The 23,929-nt window shown below is 44.3% G+C and overlaps 1 protein-coding gene and 1 non-coding gene across 3 annotated transcripts; one reads left to right on the top strand and one right to left on the bottom strand.

The window, feature by feature from the left end:
* The first annotated feature begins 37 nt into the window (after nt 1-37).
* LOC144516399 (uncharacterized) lies at nt 38-13,372 on the top strand. 2 transcript variants are annotated; one of them, XM_078247648.1, is made up of 3 exons: nt 38-208; nt 4,853-6,016; nt 10,581-13,372. In XM_078247648.1, exons 2-3 carry the CDS (start codon nt 4,923-4,925, stop codon nt 10,747-10,749), a joined length of 1,263 nt encoding a protein of 420 aa, XP_078103774.1. In that variant the 5' UTR covers nt 38-208; nt 4,853-4,922; the 3' UTR covers nt 10,750-13,372. The 2 variants fall into 2 exon arrangements, with proteins under 2 accessions (XP_078103774.1, XP_078103775.1); XM_078247649.1 differs by lacking the exon at nt 38-208 and adding an exon at nt 236-684.
* A 7,848-nt stretch (nt 13,373-21,220) lies between these two features.
* On the bottom strand, nt 21,221-21,292 carry trnae-cuc (transfer RNA glutamic acid (anticodon CUC)). Its single transcript has one exon. It is a non-coding gene; the product is annotated as a tRNA-Glu (tRNA).
* Between the last annotated feature and the right edge of the window lie 2,637 nt (nt 21,293-23,929).

The raw sequence follows: 23,929 nt of genomic DNA, 5'->3' as shown, positions 1-23,929 counted from the left end.
AGACGCGGAATAGGACCCGTGCCTCCGAGTTGTGCAGCAATGCTGTCACGTGACGCTGGGAAAAGGAATGCCAACATGGACCCGTGGCAAGGACAGGATGTGAGTGTGCTCCGACCATAACACGACGGAGGAAAAAGAAAACCGGAAAATATAAGAAGCCGTCGACGGCGCTGCGCTTCTCCACCGAGCCTCCCCCGAACTACACACGGTAGGTCGAGCCAAATGTCCGGGATGCTGCTGCTCGGTTTATCCGGAGACACGGAGGAGTATAAATAGAACATTTTTGACCCAGCCGAACTTGAGACTCGTGGATTCCTATACGGGCGCAGTTGCATTCAGGCGGATTGCCATGTTGTCGACCGCTCCACCTTTAAAAAGAGTCTCGGCGCAGGTTTTTCTTTCCGCTTTCGAGTCTGAGCTCTGAGCAAACAGAGTCCGTTTTCCTCGCAGCACGGTTATGGGTGCGCCAGTGCGGGCCGTGTTTACCCAGCAGCAGCGCCTTGTTCGTGCACTGCGAGGCCCTGCTGCAACATGTGCCTGACGGTCTGACAGCAGCAACAAACAGCCTTTCGTTACATAAGCAGATGGGCAGTTTATCGCCACTGTAAGCGCATCTATTTGGACTCTGATTTCAACCTGAAAAGGGAGCTGATACACTGGCAGGGGTCGCCCAGCTAACTCAAGGTTAACTTTTATTATACTAATACTATTTTTTTTTTTTAACCACAATATCTTTTACCACTGCCTCACTTAATATACATAATGTTTATAGTTAAATAACTGGCACTAAATACTACCAGACCAGTGCTAGAAGTATTATTTTGGTCCACAGATGAAGATGGCCCTATTAATTATAGAAGGCTCACTGGAAATATTCCTTCAAGGGCCCCCATATGTGACAATACATGCGCTTACAGTAGAGCTGCAAAGATTAATTGATTAGTTGTCAACTATTAAATTATTCGGCAACTATTTTGATAATTGATTAATCTGTCATTTTTTAATGAGGAAAAAAAGTAAAATGTCTACGATTCCAGCTTCTTAAATGTGAATATTGTTCTAGTTTCTTCTCTCGTCTGCGACAGTAAACTGAATATCTTTGAGTTGTGGACAAAACAAGACATTTTAAAGTGCCCATATTATGAAAAAATCTCTTTTTCTGGGATTTGGGGAGTTATTTTGTGTCTCTGGTGCGTCATACACACTTTGAAAAAACCCATCCATGCTGTTCTGAGTGAGATACGGTTTCTGAATGTGTCCTGTCTTCAGTCTCTGGGTGAGCTGGTCAACATCTGCACGGCTTTCTACGTCACTAGCTGAGACGAGGGGGCTAACCGCAACCATTAGCTCGTAGCGTTAGCATGCTACCTCGTTCTCAATAGCAAAGCACTGCAACAACACACACAAGTTCACCATCATCTACAAAAGAACTACTTCCATGTGCGCCCTCATTTAGAAGAAGTCTCCCAGCTAATCCTGCCTTGTAACTGACTGAAGTTGGAGAAACAAGCTGTGTCTCAAACCGCCTGCTGTCACGCTTCAAACTCTTAGTTTGAAGTATATCGTGTAGATAACGCAAAAAGTCAGAGCACTGAAAGTACCCAGATGACCCCCTAAAAACGGTCAAAAGGTTCAGTGTGGAACGATGGACCCTACACGCACTAAACGGGCGCCATCTGGACTACGCAGCGGAAAGGGGAGGGACCAGGGACGTCGACCGGCAGCTGATTGGACGAACGCGTCACGTGGCTCTGGCTTCTCCCGGATTTCACGACAGAGTGTAATGGCGTCTCGTTCAGAATATGATCTCGTTTTTTACGAAAATAGTTGGGCACTACGGCAGGAAGTGGTCAGTGCAGTATACTGACAGAAGTGTGCGGTTTGAGACACAGCCTTTCTTTTACTGTCTATGGAGCTAGCTAGCTGACATGAGCTACATCTGAGCTACTGAGCATGTGCGAGTGCAATCAAAGATAGTACAGAAGAAAAGAGGTCTCACTCTGTAGCGAAAACAGAGACCAGCTGAAAAGAGGATCTGCAGCAGTGAGAGAGAGCTGTGCAGTACAACAACAATATGGTGTTTTTTGATAATTAAACCATGTAAACCTATTCTGGTACAACCTTAAAATACAATTATGAACCTGAAAATGAGCATTATATGGGCTCTTTAACTAGAGATGGCCCAATACCATTTTTTGCTTACCGATTCTGATACCTGAACTTGCGTATCAGCTGATACCGAGTACTGATCTGATACCAGTGTGTCATATATTTTATTATGTTTTAACAGCTGTATACTACTATCTCTGTATAGATGATATGATGTATAACAGCTGTATACTACTATCTCTGTATGGATGATATGATGTATAACAGCTGTATACTACTATCTCTGTATAGATGATATGATGTATAACAGCTGTATACTACTATCCCTGTATGGATGATATGATGTATAACAGCTGTATACTACTATCTCTGTATAGATGATATGATGTATAACAGCTGTATACTACTATCCCTGTATGGATGATATGATGTATAACAGCTGTATACTACTATCTCTGTATGGATGATATGATGTATAACAGCTGTATACTACTATCTCTGTATGGATGATATGATGTATAACAGCTGTATACTACTATCTCTGTATGGATGATATGATGTATAACAGCTGTATACTACTATCTCTGTATGGATGATATGATGTATAACAGCTGTATACTACTATCTCTGTATAGATGATATGATGTATAACAGCTGTATACTACTATCCCTGTATGGATGATATGATGTATAACAGCTGTATACTACTATCTCTGTATGTATGTGATATGATTTCTATCTTTGTTGTGGGTCTGGCTCAGGTTAGACTCTTTGTGAAACATGAACAATGAACGCCCAGAACTTTCTGTTATTCTGCAGTTTGACAGTCCGTTATAACAGAAAAATAACATACATTAACTACATTAACATAGTTTCTTTAGGGCTTTATTACGTGGTATCAGATCGCTGCATTAATTCCAGTACTTCCTGATACCAATACCAGCGTTTTAGGCAGTATCAGAGCCAATACCGATACTGGTATCGGCTCATCTCTAGTGTTAAAGAATGTGATCCACCAAAGTACAATAATAACTAAAGGCAGGTAAATGCATGATTACCAAATATTTTAGCAATATTTTGTAGAGGGGCGGGCCATGTGTCAGAATCTGCTGGTCCTCAGTCTGTTTTATAAAGCATGATGTATACATTTTCCAATTCTATGTTACATCTTCTAAGCCGACTTCATTCCAACTTATCACCGCTAGTTTCACACTTATGTTTGGAATTCAAGGTCAATAAACCTCATTTATATTAAAATATGACTGATTTTGAGTTAAAAAAACCCAGAAATTATGAATTACTTTAGCTAATAATTAAGATTAGAGGAGCTAATTGTTGATGCATAATTACAGCCTGTTTTGTGTATGTCACCATCCATGTTTTTTTGGGTCAATATGGTTGAAAGAAACCCATATTTTTGATACAGATCTTTAAAAAACAAAAGTTTCTATATCAGAAAATGTTTCATAGCATTTTGATACAAGAACGTTGAAAAAATGGACAAAATGATTTAAAGAATTGGGGAAGAAAATAACAAAAAACATCAAAAAAGCACATAAATGAATGAATTAATCTTATCTTAGTTTTCTAAGTGGAAAATAGTCTTTGGCCCATCAAGTAAGTTAATACAAAGTAGTATAATACAAACAATGAATTAGTAAATAAAATAATAATAATTGGGTTTCTAAACATGAATGAATGAGTGAATTACTTATTAAATATGTTCCTTGTTGCCAAAGGTACCTGTAATGTTTAAAGTGCTCATATTATGCTTTTTGGCTTTTCCCCCTTTCCTTTATTGTGCTACTGTCAGGGCACGCCCTCATACTCTGCTTCTGACTGGCTAGTAGTCCTTACCTAGGTACTGTCAGGGCACGCCCTCATACTCTGCTTCTGACTGGCTAGTAGTCCTTACCTAGCTACTGTCAGGGCACGCCCTCATACTCTGCTTCTGACTGGCTAGTAGTCCTTACCTAGCTACTGTCAGGGCACGCCCTCATACTATGCTTCTGACTGGCTAGTAGTCCTTACCTAGGTACTGTCAGGGCACGCCCTCATACTCTGCTTCTGACTGGCTAGTAGTCCTTACCTAGGTACTGTCAGGGCACGCCCTCATACTCTGCTTCTGACTGGCTAGTAGTCCTTACCTAGGTACTGTCAGGGCACGCCCTCATACTCTGCTTCTGACTGGCTAGTAGTCCTTACCTAGGTACTGTCAGGACACGCCTTCATACTCTGCTTCTGACTGGCTAGTAGTCCTTACCTAGCTACTGTCAGGGCACGCCCTCATACTATGCTTCTGACTGGCTAGTAGTCCTTACCTAGGTACTGTCAGGACACGCCCTCATACTCTGCTTCTGACTGGCTAGTAGTCCTTACCTAGCTACTGTCAGGGCACGCCCTCATACTCTGCTTCTGACTGGCTAGTAGTCCTTACTGAGCTTGTGTGACTGCCAACAAAGATGTTCCAGCAGTAAGAGGTCTCACTCTGTAGCTCTGTAAACAGAGACCTAAACACAGGGTGAAAAGAGGAGCTGCAGCAATGTGCAGTACAACAACAATATGGTGTTTTCTGACAATTAAACCACATAAACCTATTCTGGTACAACCTCTAAATACAATTATGAACCTGAAAATGAGCATAATATGAGCACTTTAAAATCTGGGGAATTGAGGTAAATGGCTCTTCATGCACTTTGACTTTCTGCTGGGTAATAATCCAATCTCAATGTTGCCTTTGCAGGTTTTTTTTGCTATCCCACTACTGGGTTGTGTTTCGTCAACATCCTCTCCTCTTCGTTTGTCCTGGATCAATGGTGTCTCTCAGCAGCAGAACGCTGAGTTTGGAGAATGACCTGTTCAGGGACAGCAGCAGCCTGTTCTCTCTCGGCCTGGACGGAGCCCGCAGCGAGGGGGGCAGTCCAGCCTCCTGCGACAGCCCCGATGCTGGGGAGCTGTGTGCTATGCACAGCTCCAGCCTTGGAGAGGAGGAAGATGAGGAGGATGACGAAGATGAAGACGAGAGGGGGAGTCTGCATATCTTTCTTGGAGCAGAGGGAGAAGAGGAACCTGCGAGTCAGGAGCCCAAGTTGCCAGAATTCCCTTTCCATCCCTCTTCTCCGTTCTCCCCAACCCTGGAGGACATAGAGGAGTTCCTAAGGGAAAAGATGGAACTGGTCAAAGAGGGGCTACTGGCCCCGAAAGAGGAGGCCTTCCCTCTACCCTGCAGTGACTCTCCATCCTCCGCTGCACCCCAGGCTGCTTCCTCAGAGACTTGCGGTGACCAAGGGATTAGTGCCTCTCGTTGCCCTTTAAGCCCAAACACCCCTCAGAACGAGCAAAACAGCCCCAGCCCAGCTGACCATTCCCCTTCTGCGCACGTTAACCCCTCACCTTCCAGCTTAACCCCGCCAATGCTCCTGCGCCCTCCACTGGTTCTCCAGCTCCAGCCCATGCCTCTGGCCCAGCCTCCGACTCCAGCGGGCTCTCCTCCCGGCGCCCAAAGTGGCTTTTGGCTCACTCATCTGGTCATGGGGCTCCATGGTGCAACAGGACAGAATCTCACTCTGCTGGCCCCGCAGGTGCCCTCCACTGCTACCACCTTGTTATCACTAAACAGTGGAGAAACCAAGTCATCTGACCAGAAGTATGTGAAGATCGCCCCGCTGCCCATCACTATGAGGACTCTAGAAATCACGGGCGTGACTGGGCTCGGAGGCCCGGGCAATGGCCTGTTGAAGGCCGTGGCCCCCCGGATAACCAGACTGCCGCCCACAGAGAGGGTCCATAAGTGCTCCCACCCAGGCTGCGGGAAGATGTACACCAAGAGCAGCCATCTGAAAGCTCACTTCCGCCGGCATACGGGAGAGAAACCCTACACATGTAGCTGGCCTGACTGTGGCTGGAGGTATGTGGCATGATGTGTACTGTACCAGGTTTAACAGTAAATACTTAGTTTAAGATCAAGATTGAAGGAATACACCATGTTTTGAGGGGATTTTCCCCACTAGTTGGTGCAAGAGGCTGCATTGGAAGGGCAGGTTGCTTCCGGTACTAGTTAGATGCTGAAACACGATCCAAGAAGTCCAGTTGGAGTATCAGATCCATGAGTATGAAGGGTTATTAGACACCAAACACTGCACAACTATATATAATAAATATGATATAAAGCTATGCCTTCCTGGATAATGTTGCATTGTGTTGCACCAAAAGTTGAGACAGGTTAAACTGTTTTACCAGACAAGCCTGCGTTGTTTTCATTTATTTATAAGGTCAACGCACATGAATCAACATTTCTGTACATGTGCCAATGTTAGCCAGCTTCCCTTTAATTCCCCTAACCCACCCACAAACCAACCCAGTTCAGGTCCAAAACAAACAGGGACACACATCACCGACCCATGCACGCTGACAAACGCACACCAGTAAGGGCACACAACATCAAAAGTAGATGTAGCCGAGCTGGCGTGCGCCAATGTGACGTCAAAATGACGTAGCTCTCGCTGGCGTGCCAGGATTTTGAGTGTGCGTCCAGAGGGCGTGCACCACTGTATTTTTTTACAGCAACGTGAGACAAAGCTGAAACAGGAAGCATGGACGAGCTCGAGGGCAACGTGATGCCAGGACTCTGAGTGACTGCAGGTCTCTCTGGTAACCTGACTGGGTTAAGATGAGCTCTTTGATGGTGAATGAAAGGCTTGATCCACCAAGTAGCTCATCCAATCAGATCCAAGCATTGATGTCAATGCCGCTGCCAGTTCTGCCGTTGTTTACCTTTTTCTTCTAGTCCGTAGAAACAGCAAAGTCGGTAGCCATTAGCGCCACCTCTGTTCAGGAGAAGACTGCAGCTAGTGTCACGACCACCAGCGTGAGTATAAACAGTTACGGCGATCCCATGACGTCACATTTGCGTGCGACAGGCCGGCTGCGGCAAGTATACTACACGTTTCAGTCCTCTAGCCGGTTGATTTTCAACTGTAGTCCTTTGGCCAGATGACTTTAGACCAGAGCAGGAAACAGCGAGACATTAATACTAGTGCTGTCAAACTATTAAAATATTTAATCGCAATTAATTGCATTAATGTCATAGTTAACTCGCAATTAATCGCACATTTTAATCGCTCGTATCAACATGGAAAAGTGGATCGGCTTGCTTTGTGCAAATGTTTTTTAATGAAAACTAAATTGGCATATACTGTATAACATTCTCACCTGGAGCAAATAATCTCTCACACAATGTGTCTCAAACAAAATACTTTATCACACAAACAGCCCTTTCTAAGGGATCAGAACAGGGCGACAGTGTTCGTTTTGACAGCAAATTCTGATTTAGTCTTTTGAATAACGCACCATTTAGTTTTAGTCTTATTTTAGTCATCTGAAATCTTTTAGTCTTAGTCTAGTTTTAGTCTAGTCTTACGTCTTTTAGTCTTAGTCTAGTCTTAGTCTTAGTCTTAGTCTAGTCTTAAGTCTTTTAGTCTTAGTCTAGTCTTAAGTCTTAGTCTAGTCTTAAGTCTTTTAGTCTTAGTCTAGTCTTAAGTCTTAGTCTAGTCTTAAGTCTTTTAGTCTTAGTCTAGTCTTAAGTCTTAGTCTAGTCTTAAGTCTTTTAGTCTTAGTCTAGTCTTAAGTCTTTTAGTCTTAGTCTAGTTTTAGTAGACCAAATATAAGAGTCTTAGTCTAGTCTTAAGTCTTTTAGTCTTAGTCTAGTTTTAAGTCTTATCTAGTCTTAGTCTAGTCTTAAGTCTTTTTAGTCTTAGTCTAGTCTTAAGTCTTTTAGTCTTAGTCTAGTTTTAGTAGACCAAATATCATAAGAGTCTTAGTCTAGTCTTAAGTCTTTTAGTCTTAGTCTAGTTTTAGTAGACCAAATATAAGAGTCTTAGTCTAGTCTTAAGTCTTTTAGTCTTAGTCTAGTCTTACGTCTTTTAGTCTTAGTCTAGTCTTAAGTCTTTTAGTCTTAGTCTAGTTTTAGTAGACCAAATATAAGAGTCTTAGTCTAGTCTTAAGTCTTTTAGTCTTAGTCTAGTTTTAGTAGACCAAATATCATAAGAGTCTTAGTCTAGTCTTAAGTCTTTTAGTCTTAGTCTAGTCTTAAGTCTTTTAGTCTTAGTCTAGTCTTAAGTCTTTTAGTCTTAGTCTAGTTTTAGTAGACCAAATATAAGAGTTTTAGTCTTAGTCTAGTCTTAAGTCTTTTAGTCTTAGTCTAGTCTTAAGTCTTTTAGTCTTAGTCTAGTCTTAAGTCTTTTAGTCTTAGTCTAGTTTTAGTAGACCAAATATTAGCAGATTTTAGTCGACTAAATCTACAGTGGACTAATGGCGTTTTTCCATTACATGGTACCTGCTCTACTCGCCTCGACTCTACTCACCTCGACTCTACTCGCCTCACTGTGCGTCCGTTTTCCATTGCAGATTTTAGTACTGCCTCAGTGTGGCTGGTCGTCATAGCGGCGGCGCAGGAAACTGCCGTGACCTAACGCGACACACAAAACGTGGAAGGTGAGGTGAAGGTGGTGTTGTTGTTGTCAGAAGACACATTTAGTTTCAAATGAAGCTGGAGGCAGCAGAAATAAACACAGCTGGCTAAACTATTTAAAAATAGCGGGTTTGTTCAGGACACCCCCGTCTGTCGCTTTCACGTCACCTTTTGGTATCGCCTCAGCTCGCTGGGAACCTCGACTGAGGTGGTACTAAATAAAGTACCTGTTAGCAGGTACCAGGGACTTTTTTTTCGTAATGGAAAACCAAAAAAAGGTGAGGCGAGTCGAGCAGGTACCATGTAATGGAAAAGCGTCATTAGTTGACTAAATGTTTCTGCAGAATGTTTGGTCATTGGAAGTATCCATCAGTCTGTTATGGATTGGTATTAAGGTTTGAATATGCAATACAGACACAGATTTACCGGTCCGTCCTAGACCTAGCTCTGACATTCCTGTTGTTCATGAGACATGTCATTGCCCTGGGACTGGGTGCACTGCAAAACGTTAGCGTGTTGCTAACGAGCGAAGTCAACTGCAACTAAACACAACTAAGTATAATGTAAACAACCTGTTGTGAAAACGTCCTCTAATTAATACAGCAACACATCAACAGAATCCACATTCAGTTCATGTAGGCATTTTAGGCCCTTATTATACATGACAGTTGAAGATGTGACAGGGGAGAGAGAGGGAGAATGTCACGTAGCAAAGGGCCTCAGGTCGGAGTTGAACCTGCGGCCGCTGCAACAAGGACCGAGCCCCTGTACATGGGGCACACGCTCCACCAGGTGAGCCATCCAGGCGCCCCGAAAATATTCACATTTAAGAAGCTGCAGTCAAAAAATGTTTACTCACCGATTAATCGATTATCAAAATAGTTGGCGATTCATTTAATGGTTGACGTCCAATCGAATCCAGCGTGTTTTGGGCTCGCGGCCTAACCTGACTCCAGATGGATCGCTTCGCGTTTGCTCGGCATATCCATCTGGGAACTTTCCATTGGAGAACTTTTGGGAAGGGGCGAAAATCCTGGTTAGCTGATTGGATAAACCATCTGTCTATCACCACCTATGTTGGTGATAGACGGCCAAATCAACCAATCAGATCAACGAAGCTAGCTATGTTAGCGAAGCTAGCTATGTTAGCGAAGCTAGCTATGTTAGCGTAGCTAGCGTTGGTTTGGCTTCAAGGACCTTGCGGTTCTTCTAATGCCATCGTTTAACATACAATCAAGTTAGGTAACGTAGCTAACGCTAACGTTTTTAAACGTACCATTTGTATGTGACATGAACCTCATCAACGACAACCCCCGCCAAGTTTTCACGGTACACGTCTGAAGAAGAGCAACAACATCTTTTCCTCCGAGAAAAGCCTCCAGAGCCGTTTTTTGCTCTTCTTTCAATGAAGGAATACTTTCTAATTCGGATAACACTTGCATCCGTGGAAGCCGTCACGTTGTTCAGACTGAACAGTCGCTTCTCGTTGCGTCACACCTAAACCCGCCTCCAAACCAACGCTGATTGGTCGGTTGTTTGGCGAACGGCTCCAAATTTTCTCTATCTCAAGATGCCAGACTGATCTGAGAGTGGAAAACTGGAGCTCACCAGATCAGGACGCGCTCACGAGGCTACTCGTGGCCTTCATCCGGGTCATCATCAGTCGATAAATGAGCTGGTGGGCTAATGAGTCCCTCCAGAAAAAAGCAATTATGTGATCTCATAATTCAATACATAATCAGCCAAAGTCCGCATATGTATGCGGGGGGGGGGGGTTTTTTACAAATACGCCACTTTCGCCGCATAAATTGCCGATTTCCGCGCATGCAGGGCTTGCATGATGTCATAATCCCCGCATTTTCGTTGCAGAAAAGTCCCAAATATCTTAGCAGGAAGATGAAAAAAATACATTTTTCTGGAAGGACTGGCTAATGATGAAAACCCCTTGGTGTATCTCTCTTTATGTGTCCCTTACTCCACCCGTCTGCTCTTGTGTCGCCAGGTTCTCCCGATCTGACGAGCTGTCCCGTCACCGTCGCTCTCACTCAGGCATCAAGCCCTACGAGTGCTCACTGTGCGAGAAGAAGTTTGCCCGCAGCGATCACTTATCCAAACACACGAAGGTCCACCGCAGCTCCAGGCCCAGCAGGATTATCAAAGCCACTGTGTGACACCTTCAGCTGGCCTAAACCCTGCCCTGCCCTGCCCCAGTCTGGTCTGTCCTGGCCTGGTCTGGCTTTGGGTCTCCCTCAGGACTTTTGGTGCTTCACAAGCAGAACTTTCAGAAGAATCGAGAGTGCTGGCTGCTGTTTTCCCCCTCCTATTTTCCTTCCTTTCTCTCCTCTCTGCTGTTGTCTTTCCCTGTTCCTTCTGTCTTACTGAGCAGCCACCTCAGGGAAGTCTTACAGAGGCCCCTCTCGCTCCACTGCTTGCACTGCTGTGACCAGGCTACCAGGTGCTGCTGGAAGCAGGGTGGTAAACCAGCAATAGGAGTGTCTGTAATTCTACAATCCCCTTTCTACTTCTGTGATTGCTCTTCTTCTTTCGAAGCCAAACTTCAGGGTCCACAATGGATAGAGCTTCCTGTTTTTGTACGTTGTTGAAGTGAAAATTTAACGTTACGTTTATTTCATGTGTTCTTATCATATGTACATGGACGTTCACGCGGCGGAGCAGCCGTCCCTGTATGCTGAAATTATGCTAAAAGCAGATGGATCTCCTCTAAATACTTTTAAGAGTTACAGTTCACTCTGAATTTAGGGTGCTCAGATCCCAATCGACCGGCCACCGATCCTTATCGGCCAATATTTGTTCTAAATAGTTTGATCGGTGGTCTCTATGAAGGCTGATCGGAAGAGCCAATCAGATGACGCAAAACAAACAAGGCTAGACAATTTGTATGGTTTAAGTTGTGTTTCTCAGAGAGTACGTTTGGGCCATGCTGCCTACCTGAGCCTCAAGCGTGCGCTTCGGCCCCCCAATATTAACGGTGGTTAGAACAGACTACACAGCCCCCGTGACCATAGAGATTCGGCATGTTGCCTGCTTCTCAGCAATAACAGACGGTGAAATGGTGAAAATGATCTGTTAATTGTCATATTGACATCATATCAGCAGCATTACACCTTTGCTACCGTTCCAATGTCTATATCTGTGAGATATGTCACAGACAAAATATAAATAATTACATTTAACTCTATTAAAAGCCCTCTAGCGTTTCTGTGGACAGAATCCCGTCATTTGTTAACACGAGGCTTTTATTGTGAAATATTTGCAGGGTCGTGTTGTGGAAAATGCACACGCTTCCTAACCTTTTTCTGTCTAAAATAAATATAAATGACGTTTATAGTGAAATGAAATGAAACATTCTATTATTGATGGCCATAATCAAAGGCAAACGTAATGTAGAAAGAGAGGCCTAGTAGTCTGTGTGGACAGCACAGTACCAGACTGATCTCATGAAGTGGTGTATGTATGACATACATGGCGTGTTATCAAGACGCATACTGGCTTTGTAGCGTGTTTACCAACGCTGTTTGGCCTCCGTTGACTTACATTACCTTGCGATTGCGTGTGAATTGACGCCGTAGTGAGTAGGATGAAAGGACAAAAACCTGAGTAGGGAGGTTGGTCGGGGGGGAGGATGGGTCAGACACAGGACTTTCACCCAGGAGACCGGGGACCGTGTCCCGCCCGTCACGTTTCCTAAACCCAACCGTAGCTTTTTTCTCACGATAACACGCCACGTGGCTTTAGAAAGTTGCATGTATGTTTACGCTGTGACGTCGCAGACTGCCGTCCGCTGTATACAGCGTAGACATACACATAGATAGCTCCAAATGCGTACAGATAACACACCAAATGGCTTAAGAAAGTGGGCGTGTATGTTTACGCGAAGTCATGATGTCACGTTGGCAGTACAGCGAGGTAGCTGCACAGGGAGGGGTGGGCGATGTGACCGGGCGTAAGAGTGGAATATAAGTTGCACATATTGTGTGTCAATATATAAACAGTTGTCAATTCATGACACTTTCTCAACTCTTAATTGTAATACTTAATATATAATATTAAGAATAGTTAAATAAATAACTACAAGGTTTGAAATAGACCGTGTAATTGATACCGTAGGATACTGCTTCCAGCGGTCCAAGCACCCTCACTCTGAATGAACAGTGTGACTCTAAAATTAGGAAGAAATGCTGAGACGTCATTTGTGTCGGACTAAACTCGTGGCTTTGCTCACTTTCTGGCCAAACTGAGAAAAACGTTGGACACTTTATGCATCCAACCCTGGCCTTTTGTTGCATTCGTCCAATCCTGAATCCACCCTGTTTTGACCCGTATGCCTTTTCTCAGCCCCATTTTGCCCTAATCTCTATTGATGCCTTTGTCCATATCACTAAACCAACCTCACTTGATTCTACTGTCATCATATGACTGCTCTTACTTAACTGTGATTCTGAACTGGGGGTTGCCAAACCAGAAAACCCTGTTCTGGGCCTGTTAGAGCATGAAAACAACATCATCGTCGGTGCGTGACAGTTCATGAGCTTTTTGTTCTTCTGAAATTCTCCTGAAATCATTGTGCAGCCAACTTGTGTGGCCTAGAAAACTACTCGGACCGTATGTTATATTTTGGCTCAATGGTGCAAACGTGATGTGAAAAACTGCTTTCTAATTTACAGTAGCAGTTACTGTAATTCAATTCTCTGTTGGTTATAGCAGCAAGAAAAGCTAATAGTTTAAACAGCTGGAGAGGCAGCGAACATTTACTCAATCCTCTCTATTAACATACTCAATACAATGTGTACTGAACATAAAGGACAAAGATGACCTGTACAGCTTGTAGCCTTTATATAGATGTTGTTTTTTTATCGATGAGGATTTTCAATCAGTGCATTAAGCTATTCAAGTCGTGTTTCTGGAGAGGTCTTTGGTCTGTTCTGTGAGTTTGATTGTAGCGTGATCAATCTGTGGAATGTCAGACTGATTGTGGTCTGGGATTCGGGGACTGTCCCATTAACAAACCATTATGTTGAGTCTGCTGGTCTCAAGTGCACTTGTGTTAGTGGAAAGTGAGAAACAGTCATTGTGCTCTTATGGCAGTTCCGTAATGTATTGGAACCGTAAAATGCCACAAATAAAAAGAAATCGAAGGACCGTTAAACTGCGCTGCACAGTGCAGTCACTATTATGATTTGTTCTTTGATCTCAGTATGTCGGTGCTTGTTAATCTACCAGTGCTTCACATGAACAGACTGTATAACTGGAAGCATAATGCTCCACCTAACTGGATTGTCTCTGTAAACAAGCAGACACTTATTACTACAAACCGTAGGCTACTGGCAATCTTAACTTAGCTCGCGCAACATTGGTGCTTTTGGATAAACTCAAAAGTAGAGCACTTATGCATGTAGCAGTGCACAGTCATTTACACAGCAACCATCCTCATATCTCTGACTCTTACAGCATTATGGATGCATTAGGTTTCACTCTTTAAAAAAACAACAACCATGCTTAGTAATGTAGAAACCCATTCAGAGCAGACAGACGGGCAGACGTGCTTATCTGTCTGAACCAGTGCTGTCTTTGTGTCTGAGCCTCCCCAGGCTGCTTTTACTGACCTACATCCAGACCTGTATTCCCTAGTCATTATCCAATTTTCTCTCTCTCTCTCTATGTCTCTCTCTCTCTCTCTCTCTCTCTCTCTCTCTCTCTCTCTCTCTCTCTCTCTCTCTGTCTCTCTCTCTCTCTCTCTCTCTGTCTGCTCTCGTCTCTCTCTCTCTCTCTCTCTCTCTATGTCTCTCTCTCTCTCTCTCTCTCTCTCTCTCTCTCTCTCTCTCTCTCTCTCTCTCTCTATGTCTCTCTCTCTCTCTCTCTCTCTCTCTCTCTCTCTCTCTCTCTCTCTCTCTCTGCTCTCTCTCTCTCTCTCTCTCTCTCTCTCTCTCTCTCTCTCTCTCTCTCTCTCTCTCTCACTCTCGCTCTGTCCTGCCTGTGTATCTGGTTAAACACACAGGCTGTATTTTATTTTTTATTTTGTTTGAATACCAGATATGCTATTTTCCTATTTGCAAAAATAAAAAGCAAAAAAATGAAAATGCTGAATCCTGTGCCTTGTTGCTATTTGATCGATGCTTCCTGAAAATGACTGTTACATTTATGAGGACAAAATAGGAGTTACAGTAATAGCTGGGTTATACACACAAGTGTAAAAATAAATGGGAGAAAATAAGTTATTTTTAATGCCCCCACTACCATTTTACATAGCACAATAATGATTGTAGCTCTCAATCTACCGGTCAGTTTTTGTTCCTACCCTCACCTATGGTCATGAAGGCTGGGTCATGACCGAAAGAACGAGATCCAGGGTACAATCGGCCGAAATGGGTTTCCTCAGGAGGGTAGCTGGCGTCTCCCTTAGAGATAGGGTGAGAAGCTCAGTTATCCGTGAGGAGCTCGGAGTAGAGACGCTGCTCCTTTGTGTCGAAAGGAGCCAGTTGAGGTGGTTCGGGCATCTGGTAAGGATGCCCCCTGGGCCCCTCCCTAGGGAGGTGCTCCAGGCACGTCCAGCTGGGAGGAGGCCTCGGGGAGACCCAGGACTAGGTGGAGGGATTATATCTCTAACCTGGCCTGGGAACGCCTCGGGATCCCCCAGTCGGAGCTGGTTAATGTGGCCCGGGAAAGGGAAGTTTGGGGTCCCCTGCTGGAGCTGCTACCCCCGCAACCCGACCCCGGATAAGCGGATGAAGATGGATGGATGGAATAATGATTGTATTGTGTGGAATGTATGGTCCCATTTAGACATCTACCAGCAAACGATTGTCACCACCACCAGACCAGTGGTTCTCAACCTTTTTGGGACGAGGGCCCCCCTATCCGTTATTCAGGTCCCTTACTGCCCCATTACATAAGATGTAGGCTAATTGCCCTGAATATTAATGATTAGGTCCTAATTATTGTTATGATTGTTATTGTTATAAGTCCTATTATTGATGTTACTATTGTTATAAAAAATCATCAAAAAATCCTATTGAATGAAAAATGTTCAACAGCTATGTTCATAGACTTATTAAAGAGAAATGATGTTAACGTTTAATATTCAGTCCCTCCAGAAAAACGTGATTATGCGATCACATAATTCAATGCATAATCAGCCGCACTTTCGCCGCATAAATTGCAGATTTCCGCGCAAAATATGCGGGGCTTGCAGGATTTCATAATCCCCGCATTTTCGTTGCAAAAAAGTCCCAAATATCTTAGCAGGAAGATGAAAAATGTTGCGTTTACTTAACACAAGAGCAGCCGTTTCCTCCTGCTGCCATGGGAACGTTATGAAGCGACGTGATGAAGGGACGTTATGAAGTGATGAAGCGACGTGATGAAGTGATGAGCGGCGTTATGAAGTGATGAAGCGGCGTTATGAAGTGATGAAGCGGCGTTATGAAGCGACGTGATGAAGGGACGTTATGAAGTGATGAAGCGACGTGATGAAGCGACGTGATGAAGCGACGTGATGAAGTGACGTGATGAAGCGGCGTGATGAAGCGGCGTGATGAAGCGGCGTGATGAAGTGGCGTGATGAAGTGGCGTGATGAAGTGGCGTGATGAAGTGGCGTGATGAAGTGACGTGATGAAGAGACGTGATGAAGCGGCGTGATGAAGTGACGTGATGAAGTGACGTTATGAAGTGGCGTTATGAAGCGGCGTGATGGTGGCGTTATGAAGTGGCGTTATGAGTGGCGTTATGAAGTGACGTGATCGGAGCACGGAGCACTAAAGCGTTGGATCCACCATGTCGTCCCGTCGCAGTGCTGTAAACTGGCAGCTTTTAATGTTGCAGACCACTGTGTTTTACAAGTAGTTTAAAGTGTAAACTCGTATTGTCGTGAACCTTAGGTGTAAACTAACGCCCCCCCAAAGGCCCCTCAACGCCCCCCTTTCCACAATATAGCTGTCAGCGCCCCCCGTCATCCTCTGAACGCCCCCTGGGGGGCTGTACTGCCCCCGTTGAGAAACACTGGATTAGACACTCAATGGTGTTTTAACCCCCCAACGTCTCCTCTCAGCCAGCGCTGCGACCGATGACTTCAAGTACGGCCCTATGAAATCCGTTTTTTTATTCCTTGTTTTCGGATTTATTTTTAGCCCTTTAGGATTTTTCGGATTGGCTTGTTTTCTTTTCACTTCTAAGCAGTATTGACCTTTAAAAACTCAGTGACAAAAACTCACAATTCAGCTTTTTTATTTAAACTGTTAATATATTCAGCAAAGAACATTCAAAATGACCTAAATAAAAGCTGATTGGATGCTCACCTATAACAATGTTGAGGACACTGTGATCTCGGTGGTCAGAGGTTTCGTCGACAACAACGAAGATTTTCTTTCCACAGATCTCTCGCAGTACTTTTTGCGTGTCCTGGTGGGACAGCCTGAGGCTGCTGGCGTTTCCTGGAAGCCACCTCCCTGCTTGCAGTGTTTAAAGGTCCCATGGCATGAAAATGTCACTTGATGAGTTTTTTAACATTAATATGAGCTCCCCCAGCCTGCCTATGGTCCCCCAGTGGCTAGAAATGGTGATAGGTGTAAACCGAGCCCTGGGTATCCTGCTCTGCCTTTGAGGAAATGAAAGCTCAGATGGGCCAATCAGGACTCTTCCCTTTATGACGTCATAAGGGGAAAGGTTACCTCCCCTTTCTCTGCTTGGCCCGCCCTTGAGAGAAAGAGAGAGACATCATGGCTTTCAAACGTGCAAAGTGGCAGTTGGTCAAGGCCCCCCCCCCCCCCAAGCTCATTGTGGGACTGGCTCTAGTGGCTGTAATTCTGCACCAAGGCTGAATTTCGGGAAAGAGACTTCAGATACAGTATTAGGGACCACTAAGGTCTACATAAAAGAGACTTCAGATACAGTATTAGGGGACCACTAAGGTCTATATAAAGAGACTTCAGATACAGTATTAGGGGACCACTAAGGTCTATATAAAGAGACTTCAGATACAGTATTAGGGGACCACTAAGGTCTATATAAAAGAGACTTCAGATACAGTATTAGGGGTCCACTAAGGCCTATATAAAAGAGACTTCAGATACAGTATTAGGGGACCACTAAGGTCTATATAAAGAGACTTCAGATACAGTATTAGGGGACCACTAAGGTCTATATAAAGAGACTTCAGATACAGTATTAGGGGGACCACTAAGGCCTATATAAAAGAGACTTCAGATACAGTATTAGGGGACCACTAAGGTCTATATAAAGAGACTTCAGATACAGTATTAGGGGACCACTAAGGTCTATATAAAGAGACTTCAGATACAGTATTAGGGGACCACTAAGGTCTATATAAAGAGACTTCAGATACAGTATTAGGGGACCACTAAGGTCTATATAAAAGAGACTTCAGATACAGTATTAGGGGACCACTAAGGTCTATATAAAAGAGACGTCAGATACAGTATTAGGGGACCACTAAGGTCTATATAAAAGAGACTTCAGATACAGTATTAGGGGACCACTAAGGTCTATATAAAAGAGACTTCAGATACAGTATTAGGGGACCACTAAGGTCTATATAAAAGAGACTTCAGATACAGTATTAGGGGACCACTAAGGTCTATATAAAAGCATCCAAAGAGCACCATGTCATGGGACCTTTAACAAGAAACGGACATATCCTCTTCATTTTCTGTAGCGGTATGTCAGCTTCAGCACACGTTGCAACAAAATCTTCCAAAACGCTCGCCTTGCGTTGCCTCGATGGTAACCTGGAGGGATTTGCCCGCTGTAGATTTAGTTTTGTTCTTGAGATGAGCTTTTGATTTCTAATGGTCGTTACGTGTGTCTTTGCGGGTCCAGTCAACAGTATGTTGTCCAGACTCATAGTAGTCGTTGGGGGACTGTTCGGCCCCGTATTTAGCAGTTAATTAAGAGTTTCTTAATTGTTTCGCCACCGTTGTTTTATCGGGAGGCGCCACTCGCTTCGACATTTTTTCCCTCGCAAAAAAACTCAACGTGAACGTGATGACGTATGGTTACTAGGCAACAGGCTGTGCCATTTAGCCACGGTTTAGGTACAGACCAGTCTCTGCTTGTTGTTTTAAACTGAAAAATGAGAAGGAAGTAAAAACAAATAATTTATTTAATGTCAACAAAATATATGCAAATTCCGCTCTTATTTTATGTTTTGTTTGTTTTCTGGACAATGGACAAAAACGTTGCAGACATATAGACACTTTACAAACGGATAACCCCGTCACTGTAACCAAAATATGTCTGAGTTTACTTGCAAAGCTGATGTCAGTGAACTTGCTACTGCTACTCCCCACAGTAGGCTGCTGGAAACACCCACTATTAACACACAGGACCAGTTGACCAGTCACAGTCACACAGGACCAGTTGACCAGTCACAGTCACACAGGACCAGTTGACCAGTCACAGTCACACAGGACCAGTTGACCAGTCACAGTCACACAGGACCAGTTGACCAGTCACAGTCCTTGGAGGGCTGGGATTTCTTGCAGTTGGAGCTTCCCAGTTGTGGGAAGGAACACCAGGAGGAAACTGTGACTGGCGTCAAAGCTTAAATCTGTGTTGCCTCTTTTCCTGCTATGCTCTTTGACACTGTTGCTAATCTGGCATGAGGCAGTCCAAAAAAGCTGCTCATCTGATTCTTCTGTGATTTCATTCATACACTGCAGCCGAGGCAGGCGTCTGAAGAGAAAGTGGGCCGCAACGGAAGGACAGAGAGAGGAAGGGAGTTTCCTTTTAGGAATGAAATGTGAACACAGGCTGTAATTCAATATCATAGCTGACAACAGTTGTGACCAGAGGTTACTGTCGGACAGTACTCTACTGTTTTTCTTTTCAACACTAGAAGTGCCGTGAGCGCCAGATTCCAAACTCTATAATCTCTCATGATAAATACCCAATTGCACTATTGTATTATGTATTGTGTTAGGCATATGCTGCACCATGCTGTGGTGCACAGCGCTGCTCGGACCGTGCGCCGCTGCCCTTTTTCCCTCCATAAACTCTCAGCTCCTCTGCCAACTGCTGCGTGAACTTCCTCCGGACAATTGTACTGCTGGTGCACTCCTTAGAGAGGGTGTGTGCAATGATTCCAGCCAGTTCGAGGATGTACGAAGTTATATTAACACGTAGACAGCCACCGGCCATTTACGCGTACCGCGCCTTTCACAGAGCGAGCGCCAGGTACTTGCCTTCTGATTCAGAACAGACTGACCCTCACTGAGAAAGAGTTTTCAAGCTGTTGTGGGGACATTTCAGTCAAACATCCTATAAAAAAGTGCTAATCCACTGTCTTCACATCCTCAGATGATGGGAGAACATGAAGGCTTTTTGGTAGTTCTTGCAGCCAACAATTAAAGATGCAAAAAGTAAGACTAACTAGCTTTCTGTCATATCTGCTGAAACTGACCCTATGTTCCAGTAGAACTACAGGAAGCAGGTCATTAAAATAATCAGCTCCTCTGGCTCCACCTACAGCCTGGAGAGAGATTTACAAACATCCACAGCTCCCTGTTCAGATGCACCAATCAGGGCCAGGGGGGGGTGTCTAACTGTTCAGATGCACCAATCAGGGCCAGGGGGGTGTCTAACTGTTCAGATGCACCAATCAGGGCCAGGGGGAGTGTCTAACTGTTCAGATGCACCAATCAGGGCCAGGGGGGTGTCTAACTGTTCAGATGCACCAATCAGGGCCAGGGGGGGGTGTCTAACTGCGTCTCAATCACTGCTCATGCACACACATTCATTCTCCCTTGTGGGGGGAGGGGCTTAAGAGACCGTTTTGGGCTTTAGCAGAAAGGGGGCAGGGACTGAGAAGTTGTGATGTTCAAATGTTTTGGCTAAGTCCTGGATCTTCCCAGTTCTACCTACAGCACCTTTAACAGATGTAGCTTGTTGGCCTAGTTGGAAAAACTGAACAGCGGGGTTAGCGTGAGTAATGCTAAAGTACACGTATAAGCAGAATTATCTCATAACAATGTATGCTGACTGTTTAAATAAGCTATGTCCATTTGTATGTTTTCTGCGTAATCTAGAGGGGAGATACAGTATATGCGTGTTGAAATCCAGGTGTGTGTGTGTCTTGGAGCATAAGCTGCACACTGGAGTGAAAGTGAGTTAATTATATTTTTCTGAAAATTGTTTCTAAATTGTAAGAATGTTTGTGGGAGAATATGTGGTTAAGAAGGTATTTTTATATTTCTCATGGAATCCAAGTATTTTATTTGGAAGTGACTATGAGTTGTGCGGCTTAACAAATGTGCTTAACAAACGTTTTTTTTTATTTTCTTGATTTAGAGAGGTTAGCTAACGTCTGAGCCTGGGTACTTCTGCTGTCTGTAGCCCCCACCAGTGTTCATCAAGTGCTAAAGAGAACTGTTAAAGCTGATGGTTTTGTCAGACAAGGAAAAAGGGAAACGTTATCATCATCCACACATGCACTAATGGAGAGATGTCAGAGTGAGGGGTCTGCCCTTTAAAGGATCTCTGAGCTGTTTGGGGTTCGGGGTTTCCAGTGTCCAGGAGGTGAACCGTCCTCTCGAGCTTCCTGTCCACACTCGGTCTGCACTGGGACCTGAACCGCCGACCCTTCCTGACAACCACCCCCCAAAAGTCAGTTCCCTGACCGGGAATCGAACCCGGGCCACGGCGGTGAGAGCGCCAAATCCTAACCACTAGACCATCAGGAAGCACACCCTCTGTGAGCATGTAATAAAACCAAACTGCCTGTAGTGATGAATTATATAAAGACTTATTTATATATAGCCTAATTGTTTTAGAGATAGACAGAGATAGATTAGGGAGTTTTATTTATATAGCACATTTCATTAAACAGTCAACTTAATGTGTTTTACTTTCAAACAACCACAGACACACAGTCACTGATCTGAGGAAAGAGAGAGACAGAGAGAGAGAGATAAAGAGATATAGAGACAGAGAGAGAGAGAGATATAGAGACAGAGAGAGAGAGAGAGAGAGAGAGAGAGAGAGAGAGAGAGAGAGAGACAGAGAGAGAGAGAGATATAGAGACAGAGAGAGAGAGAGATATAGAGACAGAGAGAGAGAGAGATATAGAGACAGAGAGAGAGAGAGAGAGAGAGAGAGAGAGAGAGAGAGAGAGAGAATAATACCAGTGTTGCTGTCGCAGCTGGTAATCACCTCTACTGCAGCTATCCCTCTCCTGCCCACCAGATGGGGAGGTTGTACTGACAATAACGGAGCAGCTCCCCCCTCCCAGCAGGACACACCACCCCCATCCCGTGCACTCTTCTCCCCTCACTGCTATCAGGTAGAAGGAACCGCAGTATAGCTGCCCGCACCTCCAGAATGAGGAAGAGCTTCTTCCCTCAAGCAGTCAGACTGATGAACAACAACACATGATGCAACATTTTCACACTGAACTGAAATGCACTCCTGCACTTTTTCTCTGCTGCTAAAGTCTATATATTCTACCTCCACCTCAAGGTGAACCTAACTTACAACAACCAGAGCTCTGTTACAAGTCTACTTATGCCCTGTCTTCTGTTGTCTGTCCTGTCCCTTATCTGTCTTAAATGCTCTATTTTAAGTAGTAATTGCATTTTATGTATATGTATATGTGTGCACTAAATGTAGCCTGTCTCAAATGCCGTTTTTATATGTCTCACGTTATGGCTCCGTAGCAGACGTTTTTATAACAATAGGCTAACGATTGGGTCATAACCACGAGACTTCCTGTCTCATAGTAGAGGAGTTACCGTATAGTACAGGAGAAGCTCTCAGGCAGTTTGGACTTCCATTAGCTGTTTAAGTGTAATGACTAATGTTAACTATCATTTTAGTGATCAATAATGAGCCTGTGTCTATGTTATCTCCTTACATATACCTACGCTCTCCGTCTCTGCTAGATTGGGAATGATTGAGATTTCTCTTGGCACAGCTACCAGAAGACTTCCAACTTTCAGACAGGTTGCTCACGTCACATCTACGTCTTCAAGCTCAGTTGGAGGCTGCTCAGTAACGCTCAGCCATCACCGGGAAAGAGCTTCTAATGTCCTTCACTGGTCTCCGTCCAGAGACACGGGATCTGTTGGTCCATTATATACTGTCTATGGTGAGGATGCACGAGAGCAGCCCTTTACCGGAAGCAGTGCAGCTGAAAGCCGTTGCTAACTCCGCCCATACAGCCAATGAATTCATGTGACGCGTCAGAGGACAGGACGTCTAATCCCTAAAAACACATTTCCTTGTTTCCTCTCTCCTCACATGATTTCATCAATCTCTCCCATGCTTCCTCGGTGGAACGGACCAAGACGCGAGGAAGGGAAGCAAGTGGAGGAACCATTAGCCTGGTCCTACCAGACTCTGGTCCATTAGCCTGGTCCTACCAGACTGTGGTCCACTAGCCTGGTCCTACCAGACTGTGGTACACTAGCCTGCTCCTACCAGACTCTGGTACACTAGCCTGCTCCTACCAGACTCTGGTACACTAGCCTGGGCGGGTACTCTGTTTAAAGGGGTGATAGAGTGATGATATAGGGTATTTCACACTGTTCCTTAAGGTCTCCTAATAGGGGATGTAACATTGGTTGGGCTGAATATTGCTCAAATGCTATTTTATGGGTCCTTAACTACCCTGTGAATCTGGCTCTATTGGGAACAAGAGCTTTTCTTCCAAATATGGTCTGCTCATGAATATTTAGATGAGCTGCGCGCTGATTGGTTTGAGCGAACCCCATACAAACACATTGGAGACGAGACAGCAGGTCTCATATTTCAGACACTGCAAAGGTATACATTGCTTGTCTGCTATTTCGTTATTAAATTCACTTCTGAGACTTTTTTAAGCAAGAAATCAACTATATAAAGCTCAAATATGGGCCGTTTCACGAAAATTTATGTCTAATTGAATCTAAACCTCCATACCCAGTGAAAGTCACCATTTCCCGGTTACTGGACTACTGGAGTACTCGGGCTGGCTGCCAGCTGCCGGCATAACTAGAGTATATTTACAGTTAGAATTTCGTCACGCCACTTATATAACATCTACCTCAAGGTCTTATAACGCTAACAATGGTGTCCGATTTCAATGTAATGCATTTTTGTGAACATTAGGGGTTTCGTTTCAGAGGTCTAGGAGGAGGCTAGCTTGCTCTCATTGATAGAGCTCCATCCAGCCGCAGGCTCTATCAATGAGACTCGCGGACAAGAGGCGTTTATTTCCCCCATCGTTTGTTTAAATAACTCAACACATTTTAATTACACACATTATAAGATTAACTGGAACCTGTGGTAAGAGATTGCTGGCGTAACAAGCTCACTGACCGCGCTCTCATTCACATACACCG

The sequence above is a fragment of the Sander vitreus genome, chromosome 4, assembly GCF_031162955.1.
Source record: "Sander vitreus isolate 19-12246 chromosome 4, sanVit1, whole genome shotgun sequence".
Taxonomy (NCBI): domain Eukaryota; kingdom Metazoa; phylum Chordata; class Actinopteri; order Perciformes; family Percidae; genus Sander; species Sander vitreus.
The sequence above is the reverse complement of the archived record's forward strand: the minus strand, read 5'-3'. Positions and strand labels throughout refer to the sequence as shown.